Here is a 26,840-nt window from a genome sequence, read left to right as displayed (position 1 = left end):
TAAGACTACCGGCACCAGAGGATGGCCAGGAGAGGCGCGCACATCATTGGCAGGTGAGGGTGCATGGTGGGCAGTGTGGGATTGTGGAAATATGGATTTTTCTGATCAGTTATGTCCCCTATCTTGGACCCCAACTGTTCCATGTATGAATCACAAGTACATGTATGTTCCCTCCAGTTCCAGTTATGAAGACGCAAATACATGTGCGTCCACCGTCAACCTGTCCTCTGTCAGATCCGCCATGAATAGGCTGGATATTCCATTCCTAAGTATGAAAGGCCACCGGCTTTATATGGTTCACTTATGCCATTCTACAGTCCAGGCAAGTAGGCCCTGATTCTGTCATCAAACTCTTCTTGCCTTCTGCCTCTGAAAGCTCCAGTCTGAGCCTGCAACTGTGACCATGAACTTTGCCTCATTCTCTGCGCGGCTCACGAAGCCTGACATCAGCCTGCTGCCTGCCAAAAACTGTATTTCACCTTCGAAATTATCTGCTCCGTTCCCTGCCCGATGCATTCCTGTCTAGTAGTTTAAGTAAACATTCTTCCAGCTACCGAGCAAAGGCCCGGCTTCTCTGTCTTTATGAAAGTAATTCATAGCCCTATTGCTATGGAAGATTTCCGCCCTCGCATCTAGTGTAGACACTTAGACGCTTGTACACGCACTAATGGTCAGTATAGTCAGTATAGAATAAGATTCTACTCGAAGAGACCTCCCTTTGTGGATAACATAGTTCTTTAAACATAGGATGTTAGATATGATTTGGGATTAGGTTGACTTGACCCCCCAGACTTCTTGTCTCCACATGTAGAGCTAAATGTCAAGTCCCCTTCACCCCCTAGTTGCACGTCAATCACACGTCATGCTGCTGCGCACGCATCTATACCAAGTATAATCTTATAGATCCACCTATATATGACATCATAACCAATTATGTTCCTTTTTACTCCTCATTACGCCCATTTTCGGTTACGCAGGTGAATCGTCATCTTCCTTATCAATTGTTACGCCTACCGCATTCGCTTCATTGTAATGTATGTTCTATAAAAGTCATTTCTTGTCAATAATGTATGTACTTCACTTCCTGAACCTTCGTGGTGACGGAACTTGGAGCAACCGATTATAATCGATCATTGGAATAAAGCCCATTCCGAACCTCTAATACCACGGATTCTGCCTCTTATTTACTGAGCTGTTTTATTATGTTTCTGTACCAAATTAAGTCCCGGTAATTAAATTATTTACCACATGAATGGCGCCCGAACAGGGACACTTTCTCATCTCACGCGCCGGCGGTGAGTTGCAGGCCCGGTCTCCTGCCACAGCTGGACGGACAATAACGCGTACCAGCAGGATTTCCTGTATCTCCCTCCGGTCAAGCGGGGGCGACTGAGGCTGCGATCAACACCCAGACGAGGCGGTGAGAAGTGCGAAGTATCCCGACCAGAGCCTAGCTGAGAGAGCAAGATCCGAGGTATACAGAGGCCCACCAGTTTCCGAAGTCCCAAGTCGAGTCCAGTCTCCGCAGTGTTCGAGTCGAGTCCAGTCCGGTTCAAGTTCAGTTCAGTTTCCGAGGCCTTCCGTTTCCGAGCTACCCGGTGAGTACCATTACTGGGGAGGCTTTTCTGACGTGCACATAGTTTGTGCCGGTCAAGACGGGTTTGGGTACACAAATCCGGTCTGCACTGTTTCAGCAGTGTATCTGTACTGTTTAGCAGTATATCCAGTATATAATTCAGAATGATTCAGTTAATGTCGAGTATTATGTTTAGTGATTTAAGTTTTCCTTAGATCGTCATCATTATTGATTGTTCAGGTAAATGTTAAATGTTAAATGTTTTAAGTACGTTCTGCATATTGTGGTGTGAATGACTGTTCATTATCGTGTTTACTGTATTAAGTTTGTTTTAAATCAAGTATCAGATCAGTTCTCAATATGCCGCTCTTTTCAAAATTAAGACAGATCACAACAAGAAAAGGGGTTCTCGAAGAAGCCGTTCCTATTCCTCCTAGGGACACTCCAGGGTACTTCATGTATCATAAACATGGCTTAGACGCTATATTATTTCTTGATTTATGGGTAGACTACACCAAGGAATTACCAGAAAGTCAGAGGTGGCCCGCAGCGGGGACCTGGGATGCAGAGTGCATCATGAAAATCGAGGAAGAGTTATGGAAAAGGAAAGTCAGACAGTCACAGAAAGATGCCGTTGAGTTATGGCGTAAAGAATCTCATAGACGTACAGAAAAAGCACTCCGACAGGAAGAGAAGAATAAAGAGAGTTCAAATAAAGTTCGAGAAAATCTATTCATTGAAGAAGGTATCCGAGTGAAATCAGAACAAGTAGACAGACAAAGAAATGCCCTTATGAATGGTATGTATCCCCTTCTGGCCGAAGGATTACCTAAGGCTACTCCAGAGATACCAAAAGACTTGCCAACCCCATTGTTTCCAATAAAGGTACATCCTAAGGGGCATCCTAGAACCGCAGAAGATGTTTTTCTTTCCTCATATTTAGATGACGCAGCTCCCGAGTATGCTAATTCCGCCCCACATAGACCGCCTGCCAGGGAGGTTCAACGCCAAGATCCAGTACCCGTATCCCTACAGCAACAAGTTCCGGCAAGCACATCTGTTTCTACATCTGTTCCTACAGCTACTTCTATAGCTGTGTCCACACCTATAGTTGCTGTATCACGTTCAACGAATCCTTTCACACCCGATACCCCAGACGGGGCTACCGGAGGTGCTACCAATATTTTTTCTACGCCACCCAGAATAAATAAACTTACTTTTCAAGAGTCAGCACATTCACGTACACCCAAACTCATAAATGCCCGTACGCTTAAGGAACTTCTTGTAGATTGTAGATATGACCCTGTGCCCGGCAAAGAGGACGAAATGATCATGGCATCATTGCGTATCAGGCGAGCCGCAGTATATTTAGTGAAGTTACCAGGAATGACTGCGCATCTAGATAATATATATCATTTTGTTCAAACAGGGCGAGATTCTGAAAGTATTAACAGAGCTATGGAATATCAGAAAGTGGAGATACAGGGGGAACTGTTACGTTTCCTCATAAATTGTGTGATCAGAAATCAAGACCGACCGGGGGTAGACCCGGAAGCAATGCAAATTCTTACCAGATGGAGTCAGAATATATCAGAAGGAAGACATGATAAGCAGAATTGTATAATAGCCATGTGTCGAAAGATCCGTAAAGAAATAGAACGCCTACACGAAGAAAGATTAGCGGTAGACCAGTTCGAACAAAGCGAGGAGGAAGGATCAGGACTGCCCGCAGGACAGTCAGACACCATAGCCTATGTAGGTAGAGGAAGATCTTGTAATAGTAATAGATGTCTTATTGACCCGATACGTCCGATATGTCCAGATAATAACAGGAATTTCCAAATACCTATAATTAATATAAGGTCTAACGAGCATTCGTTCCAAGCCGCCGACAAATTACTCCGAGAACGAAGGGGTTATCATTTTCTCGATTCTATGGATGAACAAGATTTAGCTAGGTCAGCTGTCCATTGGGTGGACAGTCCCGGAAAATATAGTGATGATACAGTAGCACGCACATTTTTGAATCTCACCCCAGATGAACAGCGTTTAGCTGGGATTTATATGATTCAACAACTCCTTATACTATATCAGAGTCAGCATTCGGACCCTGGTCCCTTACCTGACATATTGACTGAATTGCTCATGAATAGATGGAGAGGTTCAGGTACTAAATTAATTAAAGAAATTCTAGAATCAAGAAAGCAGTATATTCTTTTTGTATGTTCAGAACATGTCTCATTGCCCATCAAGGAAAGAACCACGTATTACATGGATAGACAGAATCCCTTACGAGAAGTGCACCCAATAAAAGGCGAGGACAATGAGTTTAAACGCGTATTTGTATATACGCCCATATCGAAAATAGAATTGTTAGAAATGAAGAAAGTGGTACCCAGTCATGACAAAGATCCAGCGGGTTTTCACCGAGAAATTAAAGACATGTTACTCATGGGAGAGTATACCTATCCCGACATTATGACAATATTAAAGGTATTGATGCCTGCTGGCATTTATGAGAATCTCAGGGAAAAAGAGTGGGAGGTAGGAGACCAAAAGATAGAATGGTCAGCATTAGAAGCAGAAGAAAAGGCCCGAACTACAGGAGCAGGACTTGGGGATAAAACTAAAGCGCTACCAGGTTTATTAGTACAGGTACTGCCACGTTTATTAACTACGAAAAAGGAAGATTGGGGTACAATTTCAGCCTGTAAGCAGAAGCAAGATGAAGACACTAGTGATTACTATGCCCGATTTGAAAAATGTTTTGGTATAAATAGTGGCATAAAAGCAAGTAGCGAATCATACCCGCATCTGTTTGTAACAAAATTAGTAGAAAATGCCCTGCCCCAAGTAAAGAATAGAGTATTAAAATTCGAGAGTACCTGGCAAGGTAACACTCCATCACAAATGTTACAAATGTTACAGTACCATCACAATAGAATTAGAGAGGAACAAGAACATGAACACAGACGCATGAAAGACACGAAAATGAAAATGCTAGTTTCCCAGACAGTTCCAGCTGAAGGACATAAAAAGGGTACGACACATTCCAGTGATTCAACAGGACCGGTAAAAGGGACATGCAACTATTGTAAAAAGCCAGGTCATTACGTACACGATTGTCCAGTTTTGAAACATAATATCGCCATAGGTAATACAAAAGAAAGACCACGGCCACCTAGACAGGATCAGAATGAACAAGGAGCCCCGCAGCATGCACAGTCCATGCCAGCTCCACCACAGTCTATACAGTTTGTGCCAGCTGCACCAGCGCTGCCCGTTGCTGCCACACAAACCACGACACGACAACTGTACCAGACCGCACAGTACGACTATCCTGATTACCAACGATACGCATGAACCAGCCTAGAGAGGGAAGTTGACTTACCCCTTATCGAGATCCCTGTAGATCAAGAAGGACCTTATGTACATAGTGAATTATTAGGCCAAGACAGAAAATTTTTACTCGATACAGGGGCAAGTCGAACAACCATAAAACGTAGTGAAGTTCCAGGGGCACCCCTCTCAGGCTCACAGAATATTTCCCTTGGTTTTTCAGGAAAACCTATTGTTAATGAAGTGTCACAGCCTCTTCCACTTACGATAGGACCTTTGACTCGAACTACAGATTTATTGCTTACTAAATCATGTCCAGAAAACTTGTTAGGAATAAAAACACTGAAAGCTCTAGGAGCTATAATATGTTGTTCTCCGGAAGGAGTAAGATTGTTTTTACGTGATTTTAAAGGTCACTATGTGTCTAGAGACATGGATCCCCGACTGCAGACTTTACCTGCACATCTATGGGCACAAGGCCCTACTGATGTTGGTTGCATGAATATTACACCATATCGAGTCACACTAAAGGCAGGAGTGGTACTACCACGAATGCGACAATACAAGTTACCACCAGATGCTGTAGTGGCTTTACTACAAATCATTGACGAGCTCATTGCCCAAGGAGTAGTTGTGGAAACAGACTCCAATGTATGCAATTCCCCGATAATTCCGATTCTTAAACGAACTGATCCGAAAGCCCCGCCAGTATATCGATTGGTTATTGATCTGCGCGAATTAAACAAATGCATTGTGCCACAATTTCCTGTGGTCCCAGATATCTCGTCATTACTGACAGCTATTGATTCCGAAGCAACATTCTTTACTGTAATTGATCTCAAGAATGCCTTTTTCAGCGTCCCAATAGATCCGGAAAGCCAATATTTGTTTGGATTTAGTTTAAATGGACGTAGCTTTAAATTCTCACGCGCACCTCAAGGATTTACAGAAAGCCCCAGCATCTATAGCCAAGCACTGAAACGAGAACTCGACAGTATCCACATGCCAGTTAACACTGCCTTGCTTCAATATGTCGATGATCTGTTGATCACCGCTAGAAGCGAACCCGAATGTGAGAAAGCATCACTGACAGTTTTACAATTCCTAGCTGAAAAGGGACACAAGGTGTCCCCTTCTAAGCTGCAATTCTGTGTCCAGCGAGTCGTTTATCTTGGACACTCGCTGTCCAAGGAGGGAAGGCAGCTTACACCCGACCGCATTCAGTTAATAGCTAACATGCCAATACCCAAGACACAAAAGGAAGTACGGGCTTTCATAGGCCTCACTTCATACTGTAGGCAGTGGATCCCTCAGTATGCATTTCTAGCAAAATCGCTCATTCAGTTGACAACACAGGAGGCAGCCACATCGACTGTCCTCCCTTGGACTCAAGAACATACACAAGCTTTTGAAAGCCTAAAGAAAGCTTTATGTCAAGCACCTGTTTTAGCAACGCCATGTTACAATAAACAGTTTACACTCTTTGTTACAGAACGCGAAGGTACTGCCTTGTCAGTACTCACACAGGAACAAGCAGGATCACACAAACCATGTGCTTATTTTTCTAGTACATTAGATCCAGTAGCTCAGGCTTTGCCTGCATGCCTAAAATCAGTGGCAGCGACAGCTTTAGCAATAAGACAAAGCGATGCCATAGTGTTAGGACATCCATTGACAGTTCAAGTACCACATGCAGTAGAGGTTCTTGTAAATAGAACGCAAACACAACACTTGACTATAGCGCGACTTACAGGGTACGAACTTACATTGTTCCAGCCACATATAGAAATCAGACGCTGTAACACATTGAATCCTGCCACACTTTTGCCAGTAATCGGAACAGACCCACTAGCCCATGACTGTATTGAAGTTATTACTATAACGACGAAACCCAGACAAGACTTAACCGATGTCCCATTGTCAGATCCAGACCTGACCTTGTATGTAGATGGTTCATGCATGAGAACAAATACAGGAGAGTTAGTGGCTGCTTACGCAGTCACAACAGATACTGAAGTCATTGAAACAAATCGTATAAATACTTTGTCAGCTCAAGCCGCAGAGCTCATCGCTCTGACACAAGCCTGTATTCAAGCCACAAATAAAAAAGTCAACATATACACTGATTCACGTTATGCATTCGGAGTTGTACATGACTTCGGCGTGCTGTGGCGAGAGAGAGGTTATTTAACTTCCCACGGTGCCCACATTCAGCACGGACCCCTCATTCATGCCTTATTAGATGCGATACATCTACCGAATGCAATATCAATTATGAAATGTAAAGCTCATACGAAAGTCACTGATATCATTTCTCAAGGCAATGATCTAGCCGACAGAACAGCTAAACAGACTGCTCAAACACAAACATCCGACATGACAAAGACAATAGTCCCGATGCCGACACATTGTATGACAGTTAAAGATCCTACTTTTGACGTAATTGACATCCAGACACATGCTACACCAGATGAAATAAAGAAATGGACCGAATTAGGAGGGATCCAAACGGATCAAGGATGGATGATGAAGGAAAAGTCTGTGTGGTTCCTTCCTGATTCAATGGTCCAAGTTATAATTAACACTATACATAGTCCAGCACATCTAGGAGAAAAAGCTATGCTAGATAGCATTCAACACATTTGGTTCAATAAACATTTACGAGCAGCAGCGAAACAAAAGGTCCGTACCTGTATGATCTGCTGCCAGTTCAACCCAGGAAAAAGCGTTCCCGTAGAACAGGGTGGATTTCATCCTCCTGATCACCCTTTTGAAGTCCTCCAGATGGATTATATCCAGATGGAACGATGTCGAGGATTCAAATATGTTCTTGTAGTTGTTTGTGCTCTTTCCCGTTGGACGGAGGCATACCCGGTTTCAGATTACACTGCCCCGACTACTGCCAAACAGTTGGTTCGAGAATTCTTCCCACGATACGGTTTACCACGTGTTGTTCACTCAGATAATGGCCAGCCGTTCTCATCCGAGTTAATGAAACATGTTTCACTTTTGTTAGGTTATCAGTGGAAATTCCACTGTGTCCGACACCCTGAGGCAGCAGGTCTCGTAGAAAGACATAATCAGACCCTGAAAATTAGATTGTCCAAAATATGCAGGGAGAAAGGTGTCGACTGGGTAGTAGCACTACCAGTTGCACTCTTTTACACGAGAATGGTAGCACACTCTCGAACAGGGCTATCCCCGTATGAGGTGATCTTCGGCAGACCACCAAATATGTGGGGGACGCCTATACCACGCAAAATAACTGATATTGACTGTAATATGCTGACAGATTACTTGGCTTCCTTGATGTCTGCACTACAATCTTGTCGTTCACAGGTAGCTGCAGCCTTTCCCGACAACACTGAGGTGAAACCCCATGACGTAGTTCCGGGAGACCTCGTTCTTGTGAGGAATTTTGACCGAAAGACTCAGCTGGAGCCCAGGTGGAGATCACCCGAATTGGTCCTGCTCACCACAAGGACAGCCGTGAAGATTGAAGGCAGAAAAGGATGGGTGCATTCAAGTCATATCAAGAAATTTCATGGACTTCCTTCAGATGTAAATAGCCCACCTCGTGTGTCTTCACCCATTGACTCAAAACTACCTTTGGCTGAGGCCAACAGTCAGGAACTTTATAAAATAAAACTCAGGCCTAGACCGTCGGACGATTTGATTGTTTAAGTCCTCTCCAAGGTGAAGCGGTTGAATCTGTCTCCGACATGTATCCCTTAGACCTGAATCATGGAAAATCGCGAAAAATGTTGAAACGACAGGCGTACTGTAAATCACTGCGTAGTCATTGCATAGTGACATTATTAATCTTGTTTTTCTTAAGTCTTTTAATAATTACTGCAAGTATATTGTTGCACATATATTACCCTATTGCCAGAAATGTTTACAATGTTACTGCTGAACATTCTTTTAGTGAATTATCTCCGCTTGAGTTGTCTTATAGATTTGCGCTGCGCAATAACACTTTTATTAGTATGTTACATCATTCCCATCAGGTTAGCAATGCTACAAATTGTTGGATATGTGGCCGACTCCCTCCCTATCAGAATTATAAAGGAATTTTACCTCTCTTTCCATACCCGTTCACACACAACGGCTCCTGTGGAGCATGGTTTAGTTTAATTAATTCTCTAGATTCGAATTCTGCAGTTTATCAAGATAACTGGGTATGGGGAAATTTGAACTTAGTTTTGCTTAAGGTCTGCTACCCTAACAAGGAGGGACTTCCCCAGAGAACAGGAACTGATCTAGAAAATGAAGTGTATGGATTAGGTAATTTCACGCTTAATCTTATGATCCTAAATGTCGAATCCGAAGCTACTCCAATTTTGCCCGCTATGTCAATATTTCCAGTAAAGGGTGAACTATGTGTAAGGAAAAATGGTTCCATACATATGGGCCATAGTAAATGCACGACTGTAGTAGAGTTTAGTGATCAAGGCAAGTCCACATTTAGAGCTTCCCGCCATTCCTATTTCATATGTGGTCAGACGGCATATGTACGTTTGCCTCTAGACTGGGATGGTACTTGCTATATTGGATTCCTTTTGCCACCTGTTTTTTTAGCTCCTCCTGATTATCACAGAAATATTCATTTAGTAAATAGTAGAGTAAGGAGAGATCTCCCGATAGTCGATTACACTGAAACAGCATGGGAAAAATACACAGATTTCAATAAAGGTCTTTTTCCCTATATAGGTACTGTTACTAATAGTAAGCTGATACGTAGATTAACTAGAACCCTTGAAGCAGTAGTGAATGAAACTATTTCCGCTTTAGGCAATTTAACAGAAGAGCAGTCTGCTATGCGGATTGTTGTGCTTCAAAATCGTCTTGTCCTTGACGTCATCCTGGCTGATAGGGGCGGAGCTTGTAGGGTCATCGGATCAAGCTGTTGCATTTTCATACCAGAAAATTCGCCATCTGTATATAAGGCCATAACTCGCCTTCATAAGATTGTAAGCCAGATACACCAGAACCCAGGCACCTGGACTTGGTCCGGTTGGTTTTGGAGTGTATTATCTACCTTTGGATGGAAGGTCCTATCTTTCCTAGGTATTGGCCTTCTCATACTATTCAGTTGCTGTCTATGTCTACAATGTGGACCAGCGATCTGTGGTCTGTGTGCCACATCGTGTATTCCACCACCAAGATTTCATTCGTCACGGAAGAAGAAAGAAGAACAAATGATGTTATATGAACAGATCAATGGATTGATGAAGATTGATATCTCTTAACGGGCAAGTAGGGGACAAGGAGGGAATGTGGAAATATGGATTTTTCTGATCAGTTATGTCCCCTATCTTGGACCCCAACTGTTCCATGTATGAATCACAAGTACATGTATGTTCCCTCCAGTTCCAGTTATGAAGACGCAAATACATGTGCGTCCACCGTCAACCTGTCCTCTGTCAGATCCGCCATGAATAGGCTGGATATTCCATTCCTAAGTATGAAAGGCCACCGGCTTTATATGGTTCACTTATGCCATTCTACAGTCCAGGCAAGTAGGCCCTGATTCTGTCATCAAACTCTTCTTGCCTTCTGCCTCTGAAAGCTCCAGTCTGAGCCTGCAACTGTGACCATGAACTTTGCCTCATTCTCTGCGCGGCTCACGAAGCCTGACATCAGCCTGCTGCCTGCCAAAAACTGTATTTCACCTTCGAAATTATCTGCTCCGTTCCCTGCCCGATGCATTCCTGTCTAGTAGTTTAAGTAAACATTCTTCCAGCTACCGAGCAAAGGCCCGGCTTCTCTGTCTTTATGAAAGTAATTCATAGCCCTATTGCTATGGAAGATTTCCGCCCTCGCATCTAGTGTAGACACTTAGACGCTTGTACACGCACTAATGGTCAGTATAGTCAGTATAGAATAAGATTCTACTCGAAGAGACCTCCCTTTGTGGATAACATAGTTCTTTAAACATAGGATGTTAGATATGATTTGGGATTAGGTTGACTTGACCCCCCAGACTTCTTGTCTCCACATGTAGAGCTAAATGTCAAGTCCCCTTCACCCCCTAGTTGCACGTCAATCACACGTCATGCTGCTGCGCACGCATCTATACCAAGTATAATCTTATAGATCCACCTATATATGACATCATAACCAATTATGTTCCTTTTTACTCCTCATTACGCCCATTTTCGGTTACGCAGGTGAATCGTCATCTTCCTTATCAATTGTTACGCCTACCGCATTCGCTTCATTGTAATGTATGTTCTATAAAAGTCATTTCTTGTCAATAATGTATGTACTTCACTTCCTGAACCTTCGTGGTGACGGAACTTGGAGCAACCGATTATAATCGATCATTGGAATAAAGCCCATTCCGAACCTCTAATACCACGGATTCTGCCTCTTATTTACTGAGCTGTTTTATTATGTTTCTGTACCAAATTAAGTCCCGGTAATTAAATTATTTACCACAGGATGGTGGGCCTAACGGGGGACGGAAGAAAGCTTGCCGGTCAGTTGGGGTTGGGGACGAGTCAGTGAGGGATGTGGTAGGTTTACCGAAACCTCTGCTTAAAGTGGGTGACAAATTGGACAAGGCGAAGAAGGTGACCACAGCGGGTGTGCAGACAGATAAGGTGGAAGGGGCGGATGGAAAAGGGGAGACTACAGAGGATAAGTACCAGAAAAAGTTGCCCTACATGGGTCTGGCTATGCCCTTGGGGTCCCATTTGTCTGAAAAGATAAACAATAGGATCTGGAAACACGAGTATGTGGACGTGTTCAAGTTACTACACAGGGAGTTACAGGTCAAGGAGGGGTCTAAGCAGGAAGAATGGGAACTGACTAGACGCCCCAGGGTTCCCGTGAACATGGAAAATTGGACATCGGCGTTTCTCATTTATGCTAGTATTTATTGCGAGAAACACTTAGATAGGGCCATAACGCTGCTGAAGTACATGGATATCAAAAGAAAGGCCCAGATGCAATTTGGGGGCTTTGCTTGTCTGAGCTATGATGAGGAGTTCCGAGCCAGGGTTAGCGTGAATCCAGACAAGCACTGGGGGGAAGTGGATCAAGAGTTGCGGATGCAGTGGATGGCATCCACGCATTTGTTGGCGTCTACACACACAGCCAGTGGCCTGCCGGTCACGTACCGGTCTTTTCCACAGCGTCCCGCCCAAAGTGGGGTGGGGGGGTATAATGCTGGGCCGGGGCCTACAGGTCAGCCCGCCAAGCCAGACGGGGGCAACACCGGAGCATGTTGGAGCTACAACAGGGGCTACTGTTCTCGCTACCCGTGTAAGTTCAAGCATGAGTGCACCAAATCTGTGGGGGGGTGGCACGGCCTTACCCAATGCTTTACCTTGGTCACGCCCTCCGAGCAATGGCGAAACGCGATGGGAAGGGGACAGTCTGGACAGAAGGGCGCCTACACCAGTTAAGGTGGAGGAGATGGCCCCGTGGCTTTCGTGTTACCCAGACAGGGAGGCGGCTTTGAAGATTCAGTGGGGTTTCACAGAAGGTTTTCGGGTGGGCTATCAGGGACCTAGGGTGCGGAGATGGGCGGACAATTTGAAATCGGCCAAAGAATTGCCGGGGGTGGTGGCGGCCAAGTTGAAGAAAGAGGTGGAGGAAGGGAGGATTGCGGGCCTTTTTGTCAGCTGGCCGGTTGATGATTTGATCATCTCCCCATTGGGAGTTGTGCCGAAGAAGGAGAAGGGTGAGTTTCGCATGATGCATCACCTATCGTGGCCCGAAGTGCGGTCTGTGAATGATTTCATCGCTGAAGCAGACTCGAGGGTGCTCTATGCATCGGTGGATGACGCTATCCGCCTAGTGAGGGTGTGTGGGCCGGGGGCGGAACTGGCTAAATGTGATGTAATATCTGCCTTCCGCCTTCTGCCAATACACCCTGCGGATTTCTCTCTGCTTGGGATGCAGTTTGCAGGGGCCATTTCCGTGGGCAAGGTTTTGCCCATGGGGTGTGCGATTTCTTGCGCGCTTTTCGAGATGTTTAGCTCATTCTTGCAGTGGACATTTACACAGATCAGCGGGCATCGTGACGTCACGCATTAGCTGGATGATTTCCTGTTTTTGGGAAAGGCGCTTTCCGGGAATTGCGGCAGGGCCCTGTCACGATCCAGGAGATGGCGCAACAGTTCGGAGTCCCTTTGGCGCCTGAAAAAACGGCTGGGCCTAGCTGCTACCTGACGTTCCTGGGAGTGGAGCTGGACTCGGTTTAGTGGGTGGCTCGACTTCCCGAGGCGAAAGTGGCGGAAATGCGGGCGTGCCTATTGTGGGCGATCGGTGAGAAGCGGATCGCGTTGAGGACAGTGCAGCAGCTTCTGGGCTTTCTGAATTTTGCATGCCGGGTGGTGAGGGCTGAACGGATTTTCTGCAGTCTGCTCCACATGGCCATGTCGGGGGCAATTCTTCCGCACCATAGAGTTCGGATTTCCACGGGGGTCCGGGCAGACTTGAGGACATGGGTGACATTTTTGGCGGATTTCAATGGGGTGTCGCTGGACTTTGAGGACGAGAGGATGGTTTGGCAAGTACAAATTTATTCAGATGCAGCCGGGGTGGCAGGTTTTGGGATTTTCTGGGACGGAAGGTGGTGCGTGGAGGAGTGGCCAGCTCACTGGGTGCGGCAGAGGAGGAGCATTACATTTCAGGAATGTTTCCCATTGTTGGTGGCTCTGGAGGTGTGGGGATCCGAGTTTCAGAGCAGGTCAGTGCTGTTTCATGTGGACAACATGACAGTGGTCGAGTTGGTCAACCGACAGAGGGCGAGGGATCGGAGAGTGCTGCGACTGCTGAGGAGTTTCATGTTGAAATGCCTGAGGTTGAATGTGGTTTCCAGAGCCAAGCATGTCCCTGGGGCGAATAATGACATAGCGGATGCTTTGTCTCATTCGCAGTGGCAGCGGTTCCGGAGATTGGCGCCAGGAGCGGATCTGCAAGACCGGGCTGCCAGACGGCATCTGGGCCTTGGGGGAGTGAGGGTGATAGGCTTGGTGACGGTGTGCATCTCTCACGATTGGGAAACTCGTATTACATGATGGAGATGCGGGATGTGGTGAGAAAGTTGTGGAATGAGGAGATTTGGTGTCACAGGAATGTGTGAATGGATGGGACGGTTGGAGGTGCAGTGAGACCTCGGGGGGGGGCAGGTAACCGCCCTAGAAGGGGGTTCCCTGGTTGGCGATACTTGGGAGGGGTGGGGGACTCAATAGTGGCCGTACCCATCCCTCGGGGTGGAGGGGAAGAGTGAATGGCGGGGGGGTGATGGAGGCATGAGGGAAATGCCAGGTGATACCAGGGGGATGCTACGAGAACGGTGGAAATGGATGAAGAATGGAACGGGGCATGGAGTGGTAGAAGTGAGTTCGGAGAGGGTAAACAGAGTGAATGGATGAAGAGTGATGTTGGGGGGTTGTTGGGATTGTTGTTGCTGTTAGTTTGGTTATTGATCATGTTGTGCAGCCTGGTCCTAATAAATGGCCTTTTACGCTTAAGTTACCAGCGTGGTCTGTCCATTACGCGATGGTGGGCCCCGGGGGAAGCACAGTTGCAGACTAGTCTTCCCCCGGGGTCGTTCGCGCAGGGGAAGACCTGGCCGGGTCAGGGGGTGGGTTTAAGAACGCAGGGGAGGAAGGGAACTTCCTCTTCCTGCGTTCTCAGCACCATTGGGAGGGCTGTGTTTGAGAGACCACCCACCCGCCCTGCAGTTACTAGGGTTCGGAGGTAGGGTTGGTGTAGCGTGCCAGTTTAGAACAGGCTGCTGTGTTGGCGATACTTGGGAGGGGTGGGGCAGTCAATAGCGGGCGTACCCATCCCTCGGGGGGAGGGGAAGAGTGAATGGCGGGGGTGAGGAAGGCATGAGGGGAATGCCAGGTGATACCGGGGGGATGCAACGAGAACGGTGGAAATGGATGAAGACTGGAACGGGGCATGAGAGTGGTAGAAGTGAGTTCGGAGAGGGTAAACAGAGTGAATGGATGAAGAGTGATGTTGGGGGGTTGTTGGGATTGTTGTTGCTGTTATTTTGGTTATTGATCATGTTGTGCAGCCTGGTCCTAATAAATGGCCTTTTACGCTTAGGTTACCAGCGTGGTCTGTTTACTGCGCGAGGCCTCTCAGCTCACAACGCTACCCTGCTGCATTGCTGGTGGTCCTCCGCCCATAAACAGCAAACCAGCTGCTCAGCCTAGCTGTACAATGCAGAGGGCTTTAACCTGCCCCGTCTCCTTTGTGCTCCCACGTGCAATCAAGGAGCGCCACCCTGCCCACGCAGCACCGTCCTCAGAGGCAGTGCGGCCACACTACGTGATTGCGTACCATAATGCCACCGGCAGTCCTCCTCAGCCGATCTCAGTCGGTGGGCCTACACATTTGTTGACCTCCTGTGCCACCGCCTTCATTCTCCGTGGTCAGGCTCTCCCCTGGGGGGCCACAGCAAGAATTACAGTGCCCAGGCAAGTCTGCAGCCAGCATGGTGCCCCCCAGCAGCCCCAGGTCGCAGGCGTTGGTCGCCCCCGCCATAGGTCCAGGGACATATGCATATTTGTGCGATCAGCTTTTTTTTGGTATTGATATCATGTTCATGGGACAGATGACGTGCCAAGACAGCATGGACGTGTTCAATGTTGTTAAAAAACTGATTAGCAGAGTGCATTTTTCAGACTATCAGCTGTTTAATATCACTCTTTGACATGTATGCCCCTTCCCATACTGTGTTGAGTGTGTCAGTAGCTATGTCTACCAAAGAGTATGAAACTGTGGAAAAGTCTCTGAAATATAGTCATTCACCCACTGCCCTAAAAGTCATAATAAATGCTGAATTCACCTGAGCTGCCCTTTTTCCATCTTCGGAACCACCCAAATAGGTAACACTATCAAATAAAATCCAAAGGCCATTTGTATCCTAAGCTCCTAATCGTACCTTACCCAGGCATAACCCCCAAATGTGAATGGGGTCTTTCATATTACGTCCATGCATTTATACAAGTCAACAAACCGCTCTGCGAATTTCTTACAGTAGGCACTGGCCTATATTTGAAACACCGGTGTCCAATTCTCAATTGTAGCAGGGACTCTGAGCCATTTTGCTAACTCATACTCCTCTCTTTAGATGTTTCTTTTTCAAAAAATTCCCTTTGTAGAAGCTTAAATACCTCCATGTACTCGTCCTTCCATATCTTTTCTTTCGTGGACCCCTTGAGATGAGCCCCCAAGGGTTTGGTGAACCCCATTAATTGTAACATTTTGACAGTCAATTCTTTGCTGCCCTTATCTTTCTATTTATCGTCATCTTTCCCATTTTCCTTTGTTGTGTCTGCCCCAATCTTCAACTCACATTCCCCTGTTATTCCCCTACCTTGTCCTTGTCCACTACTGCAATATTTCCTTCTTTATCTACCTATTTCTATCCACCCAATCCTCTGTCCCCACCCGCTATCAGCACATATCCATATGCCCCTTTCAGTCATCATACCTCTGTTCCATGAGGCACCCCATCCGTCTCCACTTGCACTCCTTTAGAGACCATCATAGGTTGTTCACATTCTTTTGCCAACTTAAACAGTGTACCGGCACTCCCCACCTCAACCGCTTTTGAGACCATTACAGGTTGTCCAATCTCTTGTGACAGCTGACCTGGCATTCTGTCATTCACTGTGCCGCCATTCACCTTCTCCACCTTCTTCTAATGAACTTTGTCCTGCAAGATACTAAGAGGAGTTTATCACCACCTTTCTCCCCCATGCCACTGCCGCATGACCTCCATTGCCATTCAGTCACTGCTCCATCCGTATTCTACTCAATCAACTCCCCATCCTCTACCTTGTCCTCCTCATAATCTAATACCAACTGCTCAATAGCCTCACCCGTCACTTTCTGTAGTCCGCTCAGACCTGCCATTTCATAATCGAAGGTACTTTCATCCAACCATGCACATGTTGTCTGCTCGGAAAGGCACATGTTGCCTTCTCGGGAAGGCCACACCGGATCTTCCCCTCTCCGTCTCAGAAGAGGCCTCCACAGACCTTCCCAATCTGCCCTGTTACTGTCCCTCATTGCTGTTAGGTTGGTCGTCAGGGACCACAGCTGGTCTTCACCTCCAGGTAGTTGAGCCACACCAGGCTCTCCTGAGTCTGATTCGGTGTCTAACCATGCAACCGGACTGCAGGTGATTAGGCCCAATGTGCTGTGGCTCATTTCCTCCTAGCTACCTTGTCCCATGTATCTGACACCAAGGGTCACCTAGACTGTCCACTTGAGGATCGCCCTCGTCCCCACCGCCTCCATCGGTCTCCCAGACCTCCCTTAACTGGTGCTCACGCTGTCGTCCCAGCACCTCCCACTCATTCTGCCTGCGCAGTACTACCACAGCCCCCTTGCTTTGCACCCCCTGTCCCACAGGGGTAGTGCCTCTCACTCCTCTCTTTCTGGTGTAGACCTTTATAGGGCACGGCTGCGAGCATGCAATAACCTCTGTGGCCACGCCCTCTGAAGCTCTACACACTGGCTAGATCCATCCCCACTGGCGCTGCCTTTCCTCTCAACAAACACCAGTAAGTCTTCGTGCCTGACCCTTTGCAGGAGGAATAGTGATTTAAGGATCCTTGAATCTTCGATTCTCCATAATCCTCCTTCCAAAGCTACTCTTCCAAAAGACCTGGCCCTGCCTAGGATACCAACCTTGCCTTACTACAAATGGTGGCTGGTAGCTCAAAATCCCTCTACCTGTGCCTACTGCCTTGCCCCTCCCTTCCAAAACCCAGTCCGCATACCACTGACAGGCTTCTGAACTGTACTAACCAACCAAAACCTCCCAGGAAGCATACCTCCACCATTGGTTGCCCCCCAAAGTCCTATTATCAGACCCAATGTCATATATAACCATAGCAAATGCAACATTTGTCTATCCTTGTCATCAATGTTGCATCTGAGTTTGGCGCTTCAAATTAAATTACACCATACTTCAGTTGTTGTCTATAGGCAGAAAGCCTTGTCAACATTTTTAATATTTTAATGATGTTACTTAGGACAAAGTGGCCCTATCTCTGTGTGAGCAACACTTGAACCATTTCACTGCGCATGTGCGCTTGTACTCTCAACATTACAGGGTGTCTGAAGCTCACAGGTACTAAAGGGTTGGGACTGCCTGCGCCTCAGCAAGGGTCACATTTACTAGAAATAATAAAGTGGAGAATACCATAATACCCCAAATTAACAAGATGGGGTCATTTGATCTTTTCCCAGTTAGCCATTTTCAAACAGTGCAATTGGTCGGCGGATTGTGAGAAAATCTTCTAGAGAAGCAATTTTTTTAAAACAGCTTTTTATTGAAAGAAAGTGCCAGTGATACAGTAATCAGGTCAGACATAATACTCATAAGCAGTCATTAGAATACACAAGCCTCTATCCAGCAAAAGGAATACAATTATGTAACACATAAAAAATTATGAAGTACTTCGTTTCAGTTTTGCCTCGCAGAATCCACCTCCTCACTCCCTCCCGTTAATGCCTCCCCACAAATCAGGAAATCTCTAAGAAGGAGAAAAAAGAATGAAAAATAAGAATGAAAAAGATATAGTCGCTATCATCACAGTAAGTGAAACCAGTATGTGGTCCATAGAACAATACCCATGGATAAACAAGCATTTGCAATGCAATAGGTCTCGCATTTACGTGAGTTTGAGTTGTTGGCATTGTAAATGACAATGCCTTTTATTTATGTTTTGATTTTGGAACATAAATAAAACACATTGTCATTTATAATGCCAATAGCTTAAACTCGAGTAAATGCGAGACCTATTGCATTGCAAATGCTTGTTTTACATTTCACCACTCCTTCGGCCCCGTCCTTTCCGTGGAGCGGATGGGCTCTCAGGCGCTACAATAGAATCTCCGAAAAGAGAACATTCTAACCAATGAGCAGTAAAAAGGAAAGAAAAGCACATCCCCTTGGGTGGAGGGGGTGGGCCAGTGTTGCACTGACTGATTACGTAGTGCCAAAAACACGAAAGATTGACTATTTGTGAAGAAGTAATTGTTATTACAACTAAACCCAAAGACATCGTTTCTGACGCATTGCAACCAAGATTTGAGATCGTCTTTCACGCGCTACTTTGCAGATTTCATAAACATCTGATCAGTGAACGCTCAACCCAATGAGCTATAGAGCCTTTTATTTATTCCGTCCCACGGCATCAAAACGATCTTCGGCAATCCCTCTTATATTGGCAGGCAACCATACAAATGTCCACTATTACTCGAAGATTTCTGAAGGAAACCAAGTATAACATGCACATGTTTTCTTGATGCTACAGTGCTGCATGTGGCTGCATGCAGCTTCGAACTGCTAGCCCAGATCAGAGGTTCGCGAATACTCACGACTCCCCGTTATAAAACCCTTCACAGCAATTAATTCCAGGGGTGAATTGGGGGGGGGGGGGGCTGGCTAAAGCCCTTTGAGCCCAATGGGCGTTGCGCGCCTTGGTTTGGGATGTCCACTGCTGCCGAGTAGCTGCTGAGCAGGGAGGCAAATAGATGGGAGAGTTTGGAGCAAACTTCCAGGCTTACAATGCGACGGGGAGCAAAGTCCTTAGGCCTATGCGGAGCATGGTGAGACCACCAAAGGACTGTCTCCTGCTGCGTTTGTGTTCAGCTGGCCACAAGAAAACAAAGCCAAATCACACTGTGATTATGGTAAACGCTTGGAAGTCATACTGTGCACTATATAATGGCGCCGCAATGCTTTACTAATAGCAGTGTGGGCGATTTACAGGTGCTAATTAATCAGAACATATCCTTAAATTATTCCTCACTCACATTGCACGTATGACAAAGACCGTGTAAGTGCCTGTAACAAGATAAACTTCTCACAAAGACCACACAAATACTGAAGATCCCCTCCCACCTTTTGGAAGACAGGGCAGCACATTGTGCATTGCCTGTTGTCCAGCCCCCACCCCCCCAACCACAACGCGTGGCCTGGACACGGCAGGCAGCAGCGCCCAGGGTCACTCCTTCCTTATTGGCACCTGTGCGTTATGTGGTCACTGCATCTAAACATCCTGTTATCCAATGCATACACCGAGGTACGTCAGCTACAGGGAGCATGGGAGAGTGATGGCTGTACGAGTGTAGGAAATGCGTAAAAGATGCAGCGAGCAAGAGAAAGTGAGTAAAAGAGAAAAACAACGCAAGGCAGATTTAAAGAAAAGGAAAGAGAGCCAGGCGATGGAGTTTAGGAAGGCAAGGCTAAGGAGCGAAAGAAACGACAAGACCAGAGAGGTGAAAGAAAAGAAAGGGACTTAGAGAAGTAAGGTTTGAAAGTAAAAGTAAGACAGAAGGGGAGATAGAAAGTTACGGCAAAGTCAGACAGTAACAGACAACAAAAGCCAGGAAATGGCAGAGAAGCTAAGCAAGGAGAGAAAGAGAGGCGAGAAGTGAATGAAGATAGTGCGAGAATATGGAATTAGCAACTGCATGAAGACAAGGCCTGGTAAGGAAGTGGGATAAGGGAGGGGGTGGCAAAAGGTGTGCACTTTCGCGGGTGCTTTGATGTTCTCAGTGGCCGCGCGGCTCACTGAGAACATCAAAGCGCCCGCGAAATGTAAATGCAGGCTGCCAAATGGTGCGCGTGCCTGGCACACATGCACTGTAGTTGGGGGCCTGGAAAGCACTGTTTGCACTTCCACATCCCCGTTTTCAATAGCTCTCGCCAGAGCAGCGCTAAAGCGCTGGCTCAGGCGAGACCTAAAAAGGATCTTATCTTCATGGATATTCATATTGTTGAAGGTGGTTCTACCCAACATTATGCGTGTAACAAGAGGGAGAGAGAGGACTAGTTAGCTAGTCCGAGTCCCCGAGGGTTTATATGTGATTAAACAAAGAGGACTAGCTTAAGTTGACCAAAGTGTTACAGTACTCAAATTAGTTCTGTCACGGGCACCTTGTTTGTGTATTCTACCCAACATTAAACATGTGAAAAGGAGCAGCAGATTGAGGAACAGGAGGAGCCCTCAATGAGGCAGTAAATTCCTTACAGAGGAGGAAGTGCTGAATGTCACCCAAGGACCTTACCACTTAGCTTTAGCTTTTGGGGGTGCTCAAGTAAATACGGTTGCCATAACACAAGCAAGAGGATATAAACGCATTTGCCAAGTGATACTGTGATGGAAAACAGAGAAAAGGAACAACAAGAGATTTTAAAATGAATGAATCTAGTGCTAATGACAGAGCGAATCCAGAGTTGAAAAGACTGATTATTGTTGAGAAGAATGCTTAGAGAACTGGAGCATGATATGTTCCTGTGTAGGTTGGGAAAGGGAAGACATTTGAGTTCCAGGGAATATAGAAGGAATCACAAACGTGTTGGAGAGGTTTCAGAAAGTGGACCGGAATCCGAATAGCGAGGCGGGATCTGCCTGGCTGAAATGAAAGTATATCCCATGTACTGTAGGAGGATTGGGGAGCCATCAGCATACATACAGACGTGAAGCGGAAGGACGTGGGTCAGCAAAACCAACAGCTATGGTCATAAAATGGTAACAGGAAAATGTAGGGACACTGGTTTTTTTAAACAGATTACAAGTACAAAGTTAAAGACTGAGCTATAGGGACTATTGGCATATGACAGTTTAATGCCTGCTAAAGAAAACTGGATCCAATCATGTGTCGTATCCATAACGCCCAGGGTGGTAAATTAATCTATATTGGTGCTTACAAGTCCAAAACCTGCAATGGTTGAAAGACACCATACATATTCATCCTCAGGTTGTCACCCTCTGAGGTAACCCCAGCCGGCTCTGCACAGATTAAACCTGCCCTGGTATGGCTCGAGGAGATGGTATGTCTCAACACTTTTGGAGAGGTATGTTTACATATTGTCCTGGGAACATGAGCGATACAGCAATCTAAGATGTGGGACAGGAAATTGGCTAGATTTGCAGGGTGGGTCCAAGGCTGGCCTTTTAATCATCTCAGTATTGGAAGTGTTGTTGTTGTTGGAGCGACTCTCACTGCTGCATGGTATCCACTTTGTACAATTGGTGAGTCTCACAATGTTATTTGGAAGATTCTTGTTATAGTACGGAAATTCATTTAAAAAAAAGCTATAGGAAAGAAATCTTGTGTTATACTTGTCAGTCTCACACAGTATGTTATGGTATTACAGGCTCAGTGTTACAGGCTGGTTTCTTAATGGTGGGGGACGTATGAAAGGTTTGTCAGTATTAACATCACTCAGATATACTGTACACAATGTCACACCGTGATACAAGTTAATAACTCATTGTTACAGAGAACTTACATGGTGTTAACAGATAGAGGCACAGTGTTACCAGAAACCTGCACACTGGTTCAGGGATGCCACCTCGTGTTAAATTTAAGTTGTTCATGGTTAGAGGGATGTGATTTAAAGGTGCAGAGAAGTCATTCCGTTTTCAGGCAATTCACTCAGGGTTACAGAGAAGTCCAGAAAAATCATTCAATATTGCAGTACAATTTGGAATATTTACAGATCACTTAATTTGTACTACAGGAAAAGTAATTTAAGTTTTAGAAAAATTGGAGCAGAACTTAACAAGACTCGTTTAAAGAAAGTTATTTTGCTAAAAACACATAGCTACAATCACAGATAATAACGTCTGAATTGTATTGGGTTTAATCAGTGTAACTAAATGTTGTGAAAGGTCTACACAGGCCGGAACTTCATTTCACATGATTTATAGGAATAAGAGTATCCATTTCCCGAGCTCCAGTTAATACCATTTGCATAGGAGGTGTGTGTGCCAGCAAGGTATAGTCCATTGAGATTGGCATGGTGACAGTCGTTGTACCACCAGCCTCCCTTATAGAGTTGAGCACAGCTACCTGTATTAGAATCATTGTCCTGGTCTTTGGTAGAGAATGGCTTGTTCAGGTGAATATCAAGGGAATTTCCTGTAAAAACGAGGAGGACAGGTTATTGCTTAACTAGTACTAACATTCTAATAATTATTTACACACACACACACACACGCACACACAAACACACACAAAGCCCGCCTCCCCCAAGCCACTTGGTTTCAATCGTGAGGAGTTTCTGCTCTCCGACGAGTTAAAAATGAAAACATCATAGAAGTTATTTCACTAGACTGATCAGTATACATAGATTTTGTTTTCTATACTTGGCCTGCATTTTCCATAAATTGGGTTCATTACTTCATTAATTTCCAAGACATATTATAGATGACTGATATCTGGCGAGGTCTCATGTCGTCACACACCACACACAGTTTTCTACATACGGATATATAATATACGGAAAAGCACATATGCACACACACATATACATATACAAATATATATATGTATATGTATGTTAGAACTGGGGCCACCAATTCCGACATGGTAGCTTGGCGCGAGGTAGGAAGGCACCCGAAGGCAATGTGTAAAGCGGTTGTGCAGCCCTCACTCACACGGACTCAGCCATGCGCACACAATGAAGGACACCAAGTGGTTTTTAATACAAGATCTTTTATCTAAGGCAAGACATGGCGCATCAATTCATTTCAGGGATAATGAAGGTAATTCAAAATAGCAGTCAATTCATTCAAGTAGCTAAACAGATACTCGCAGGGCAACAACTAGTTCATTCAGTTAAATGAAACAGTGCATTTATTTCAGGGCAACAATTAATTAATTCCTAAAAATAGGTCATTGAATCACAGCGCAACAACACGGTCAACCAGGTAAATAGAGGGGGTAATCTCATGCCAACAAATAATTCAGGCAGGTAACCTCTGCAGACAACTTCAGGGTACAGTTTACTTATTCGATTCACCATAGCGTGAATAACTCTCACGTCACTCTCTTGGACAGCCTGATATTCACTTTAGCCCATCAGCGGGATTGTACGGCGTAAATGGGGCCCCCAAGGCCCGGTTGCAGTTCCCTGGAGGTGAGGGGCGAACGCAGGGCTGCCACTACTTGTGCGGGCCTCTCCGCTGCAGCCCCGCTATCCCTGATGATCGTCGCCCTCCTTCCGCCTTCCCCGGGGGGTTACCTGTGTTCCCTGGGCCTCGGTAGGCCCTCTTGATCCTGCCTTGGCTCGGGGGGAAAGGTCGGGAGCTCCCGCTCTCCTTGCAGCCCCTGCGTCGGTGTTCTCCGCTGGCTACCGGCCTTCCGGGTCTCACCTCTGCCCGGGAGCCAAAGGGATTGCGACGTTCTGGGGGCCGGGCGCGCGTCCAATTGAAGGGCGCCTTACAGGGGGGGGCGCGTCCGCAGGAGCCAATGGGGCCGCGCCTGCCACCCAACGTGGCCGATGCCATCCGCCACGAGGGAGAGCTCCAGGGCCTTGCGCGGCCTTCCCCTCTACCACGGCGTCCCCCCCAGGCCTCGGGGGCCACGGCGGGGACCTCCAGCGGCGCTGGGCTGCGGCGGTGAATCGGGCCTCACAGCGGTTCAGGGATCGCGGTGCCGAGGGCCACGGCGGTGAACTCCAGCGAGAAGCGCTCGCACCAGCACAGCGCTAGGTTGCAGGTATCTGGGCAGCGGCGGTGATTTGGGAGCTTACAGCACTTAGAAGACACAGCGCTTGGGAGGCACAATGTGCAGGCGGGGGGAGGCACAGCAGCAATTCAGTGATGAGGCAGAGAAGTAGCGCTGAGAGGTGAAACAGCGCTCAACAGCAGGCAACTTATTTCCCAGAATCACAGTTCTGGCAGCACAGCACTAGGTGGACACAGCGCTTTACCTGCAGGTCCTGTAGGGTTCACAACGACAGTCCATGTTTCCAGGGCAGCACTTATCTTAGGGGGGGAAGGAAGATGGCAGGTCTCCCTGGCAGGCTTATGAGGGGGAGAAGGGGGTTGAGTTGGCAGGCATCAGAGGCAGGGTGGATCCCTGCAGCACACTGGAGATGGTCCCCTGGGTTGCCCCTCACCAGGCAAGATCAGCAGGCAGGCAGTGTCCCTCATCTAACTTGGGTACAGCAGGGCCTAGACTCAGTCAGTCCCAGTAGTGTAGGTTCCTCCCCTAGGGGCAACCGCCTACGCTCCGGCAGAGGTTCCCCCAGGTCCAGTGGTGCCCCAACTGACTAGTCCAGTTTCCCTCCTTTCCTCTTATACCCCTAGGTCAGGTGACCCTCCAGTAAAGGCGGCAAAGCATAATCCCTCCCAGGGCTGGAAGGTTCCAGGAGCTTCCTTCCACATATCTGTCTATGGGACAAAAAGGTGGGATGGTAAAGATACTGTATCAAGATGTCCCAGCCTGCTCCTAACCACTAGTGCGTGTATGCAATGGCCACTCCGCAGTAGCAGGGGCCTGTGGCAGCCATGTTATTAGGAGAGAGCACCTGCACCTCAGCACTGTTTGGCAGTGGTAAGGCGCCTAGAGACCTAGGGCCAACAAAAAGATGGTGGCAAAAATGAGGCGACAAGGGCAAAAAAACCGGGGTAAGACCACCCTAGGACTGAAAGGTCTAACATGCGTCCCCCCCAGCCGAAAGTGGGGAGAGCTACCCAACCTCTAATGAGTTCTCATCACTAAGGTGGAAGAACCGAGAGAGGTCTACTCCGGGTTGATGGTCCACTCTAAAGTCCATCCCCTGGAGGGAAATGGACCACCTCAACAATTTGGGTTTTTTGTCTCTCATTTGCATGAGCCAGCGAAGGGGTCGGTGGTCAGTCTGAATGAGGAAGTGAGAACCAAAAAGATATGACCTCAGCTTCTTTAGGGCCCAAACCACGGCGAATGCTTCGCGTTCTATCGTACTCCACCGATGTTCCCTGGGGAGTAGCCTTCGGGAGATAAAGGCCACTGGCTGGTCTCGGCCTTCCTCATTCATGAGAGAGCACAGCTCCTATGCCATGCTCAGAGGTGTCTGTCTGCACGAATAATTCCTTGTTGAAATCTGGAGTTCTAAGCACTGGAGCGGTGCTTTTTAGAGGTCAATTCAGTCAGGGGGGCCACGATGGTTCCATACCCCTTGACAAACCGGCGGTAGTAACCCGTGAGGCCGAGGAAAGCCCGGACATCCATTTGGGTTTTGGGGGGCTCCCAGGCCAAGATGGTCTCAATTTTGGCTTGGAGTGGTTGCACCTTACCCCCGCCCACCAGGTATCCCAGGTAGACGACAGATCCCTGTCTATTCTGGCACTTGCTAGCCTTGATGGTTAGGCCAGACCGCTGTAGAGCTTGGAGCACCTCCTGGAGATGCTCCAGATGGTCCTCCCAACTGCTGCTGAAGACAGCTATGTATTCCAGGTAGGCAGCTGAGAAGGCCTCTAGGCCAGAAATCACCTGGTTGACCAACCGCTGGAAAGTGGACGGAGCATTCTTTAGCCCGAAGGGCATCACACTGAATTGAAAGCGGCCCTCGGGGGTGGAGAACGCAGTCTTCTCCTTGGCTCCGTCTGCCATGGCAATCTGCCAATATCCTGAAGTCAGGTCGATGGTACTCAGATACTGAGCTTCTCCCAGTCGGTCGATAAGCTCATCCGCCCTAGGGATCGGGTGAGCATTCGTCTTGGTCGCGGAGTTCAAGCCACGGTAATCCACACAAAACCGAAGTTCCGGTGTGGTGCCCGGTGGGGCCGCTTTCTTCACCAACACCACCGGACTAGCCCAGGGGCTGCTGGAAGGTTCGATCACCCCCAGCTCCAACATCTTGGCCACCTCACTCTGGATGCTGATCTTGATCTTGTCGGACAGCAGGTAAGACTTGGTTTTCATGGGCGGGCTGTCCCCTGTGTCCACGTCATGGGTACACAGATGTGTGATCCCAGGAGTGAGGGAGAACAACGAGGCATACTGCTCCAAGACATGGCGGCAGTCCCTCTGATGCTCAGAGGTCAAGGATGGGGAGAGGACCACTCCCTCCACCGATCCATCCTTCTCTTGGGTCGCCAGAAGGTCCGGAAGAGGCTCGCTCTCTTCCTCTTCGCTCCCATCCATC

General features: G+C 47.1%; 1 protein-coding gene across 2 annotated transcripts in view; it reads right to left on the bottom strand.

The window, feature by feature from the left end:
• Positions 1–21,848: 21,848 nt before the first annotated feature.
• The window catches only part of LOC146868576 (ficolin-2-like), a 254,859-nt gene continuing 249,867 nt past the window's right edge, over positions 21,849–26,840 (bottom strand). Inside the window, exon 9 of one of the 2 annotated variants that reach the window (XM_085611422.1) lies at positions 21,849–22,843. In XM_085611422.1, coding sequence (XP_085467548.1) covers positions 22,596–22,843 — 248 coding nt within the window. In that variant the 3' untranslated portion in view covers positions 21,849–22,595. The remainder of the gene's footprint in view (positions 22,844–26,840) is intronic. The other variant, XM_085611429.1, reaches the window with a different exon arrangement.

The sequence above is a fragment of the Triturus cristatus genome, chromosome 1_2, assembly GCF_964204655.1.
Source record: "Triturus cristatus chromosome 1_2, aTriCri1.1, whole genome shotgun sequence".
Classification (NCBI taxonomy): domain Eukaryota; kingdom Metazoa; phylum Chordata; class Amphibia; order Caudata; family Salamandridae; genus Triturus; species Triturus cristatus.
This window is presented reverse-complemented; position numbering and strand designations above follow the sequence as displayed.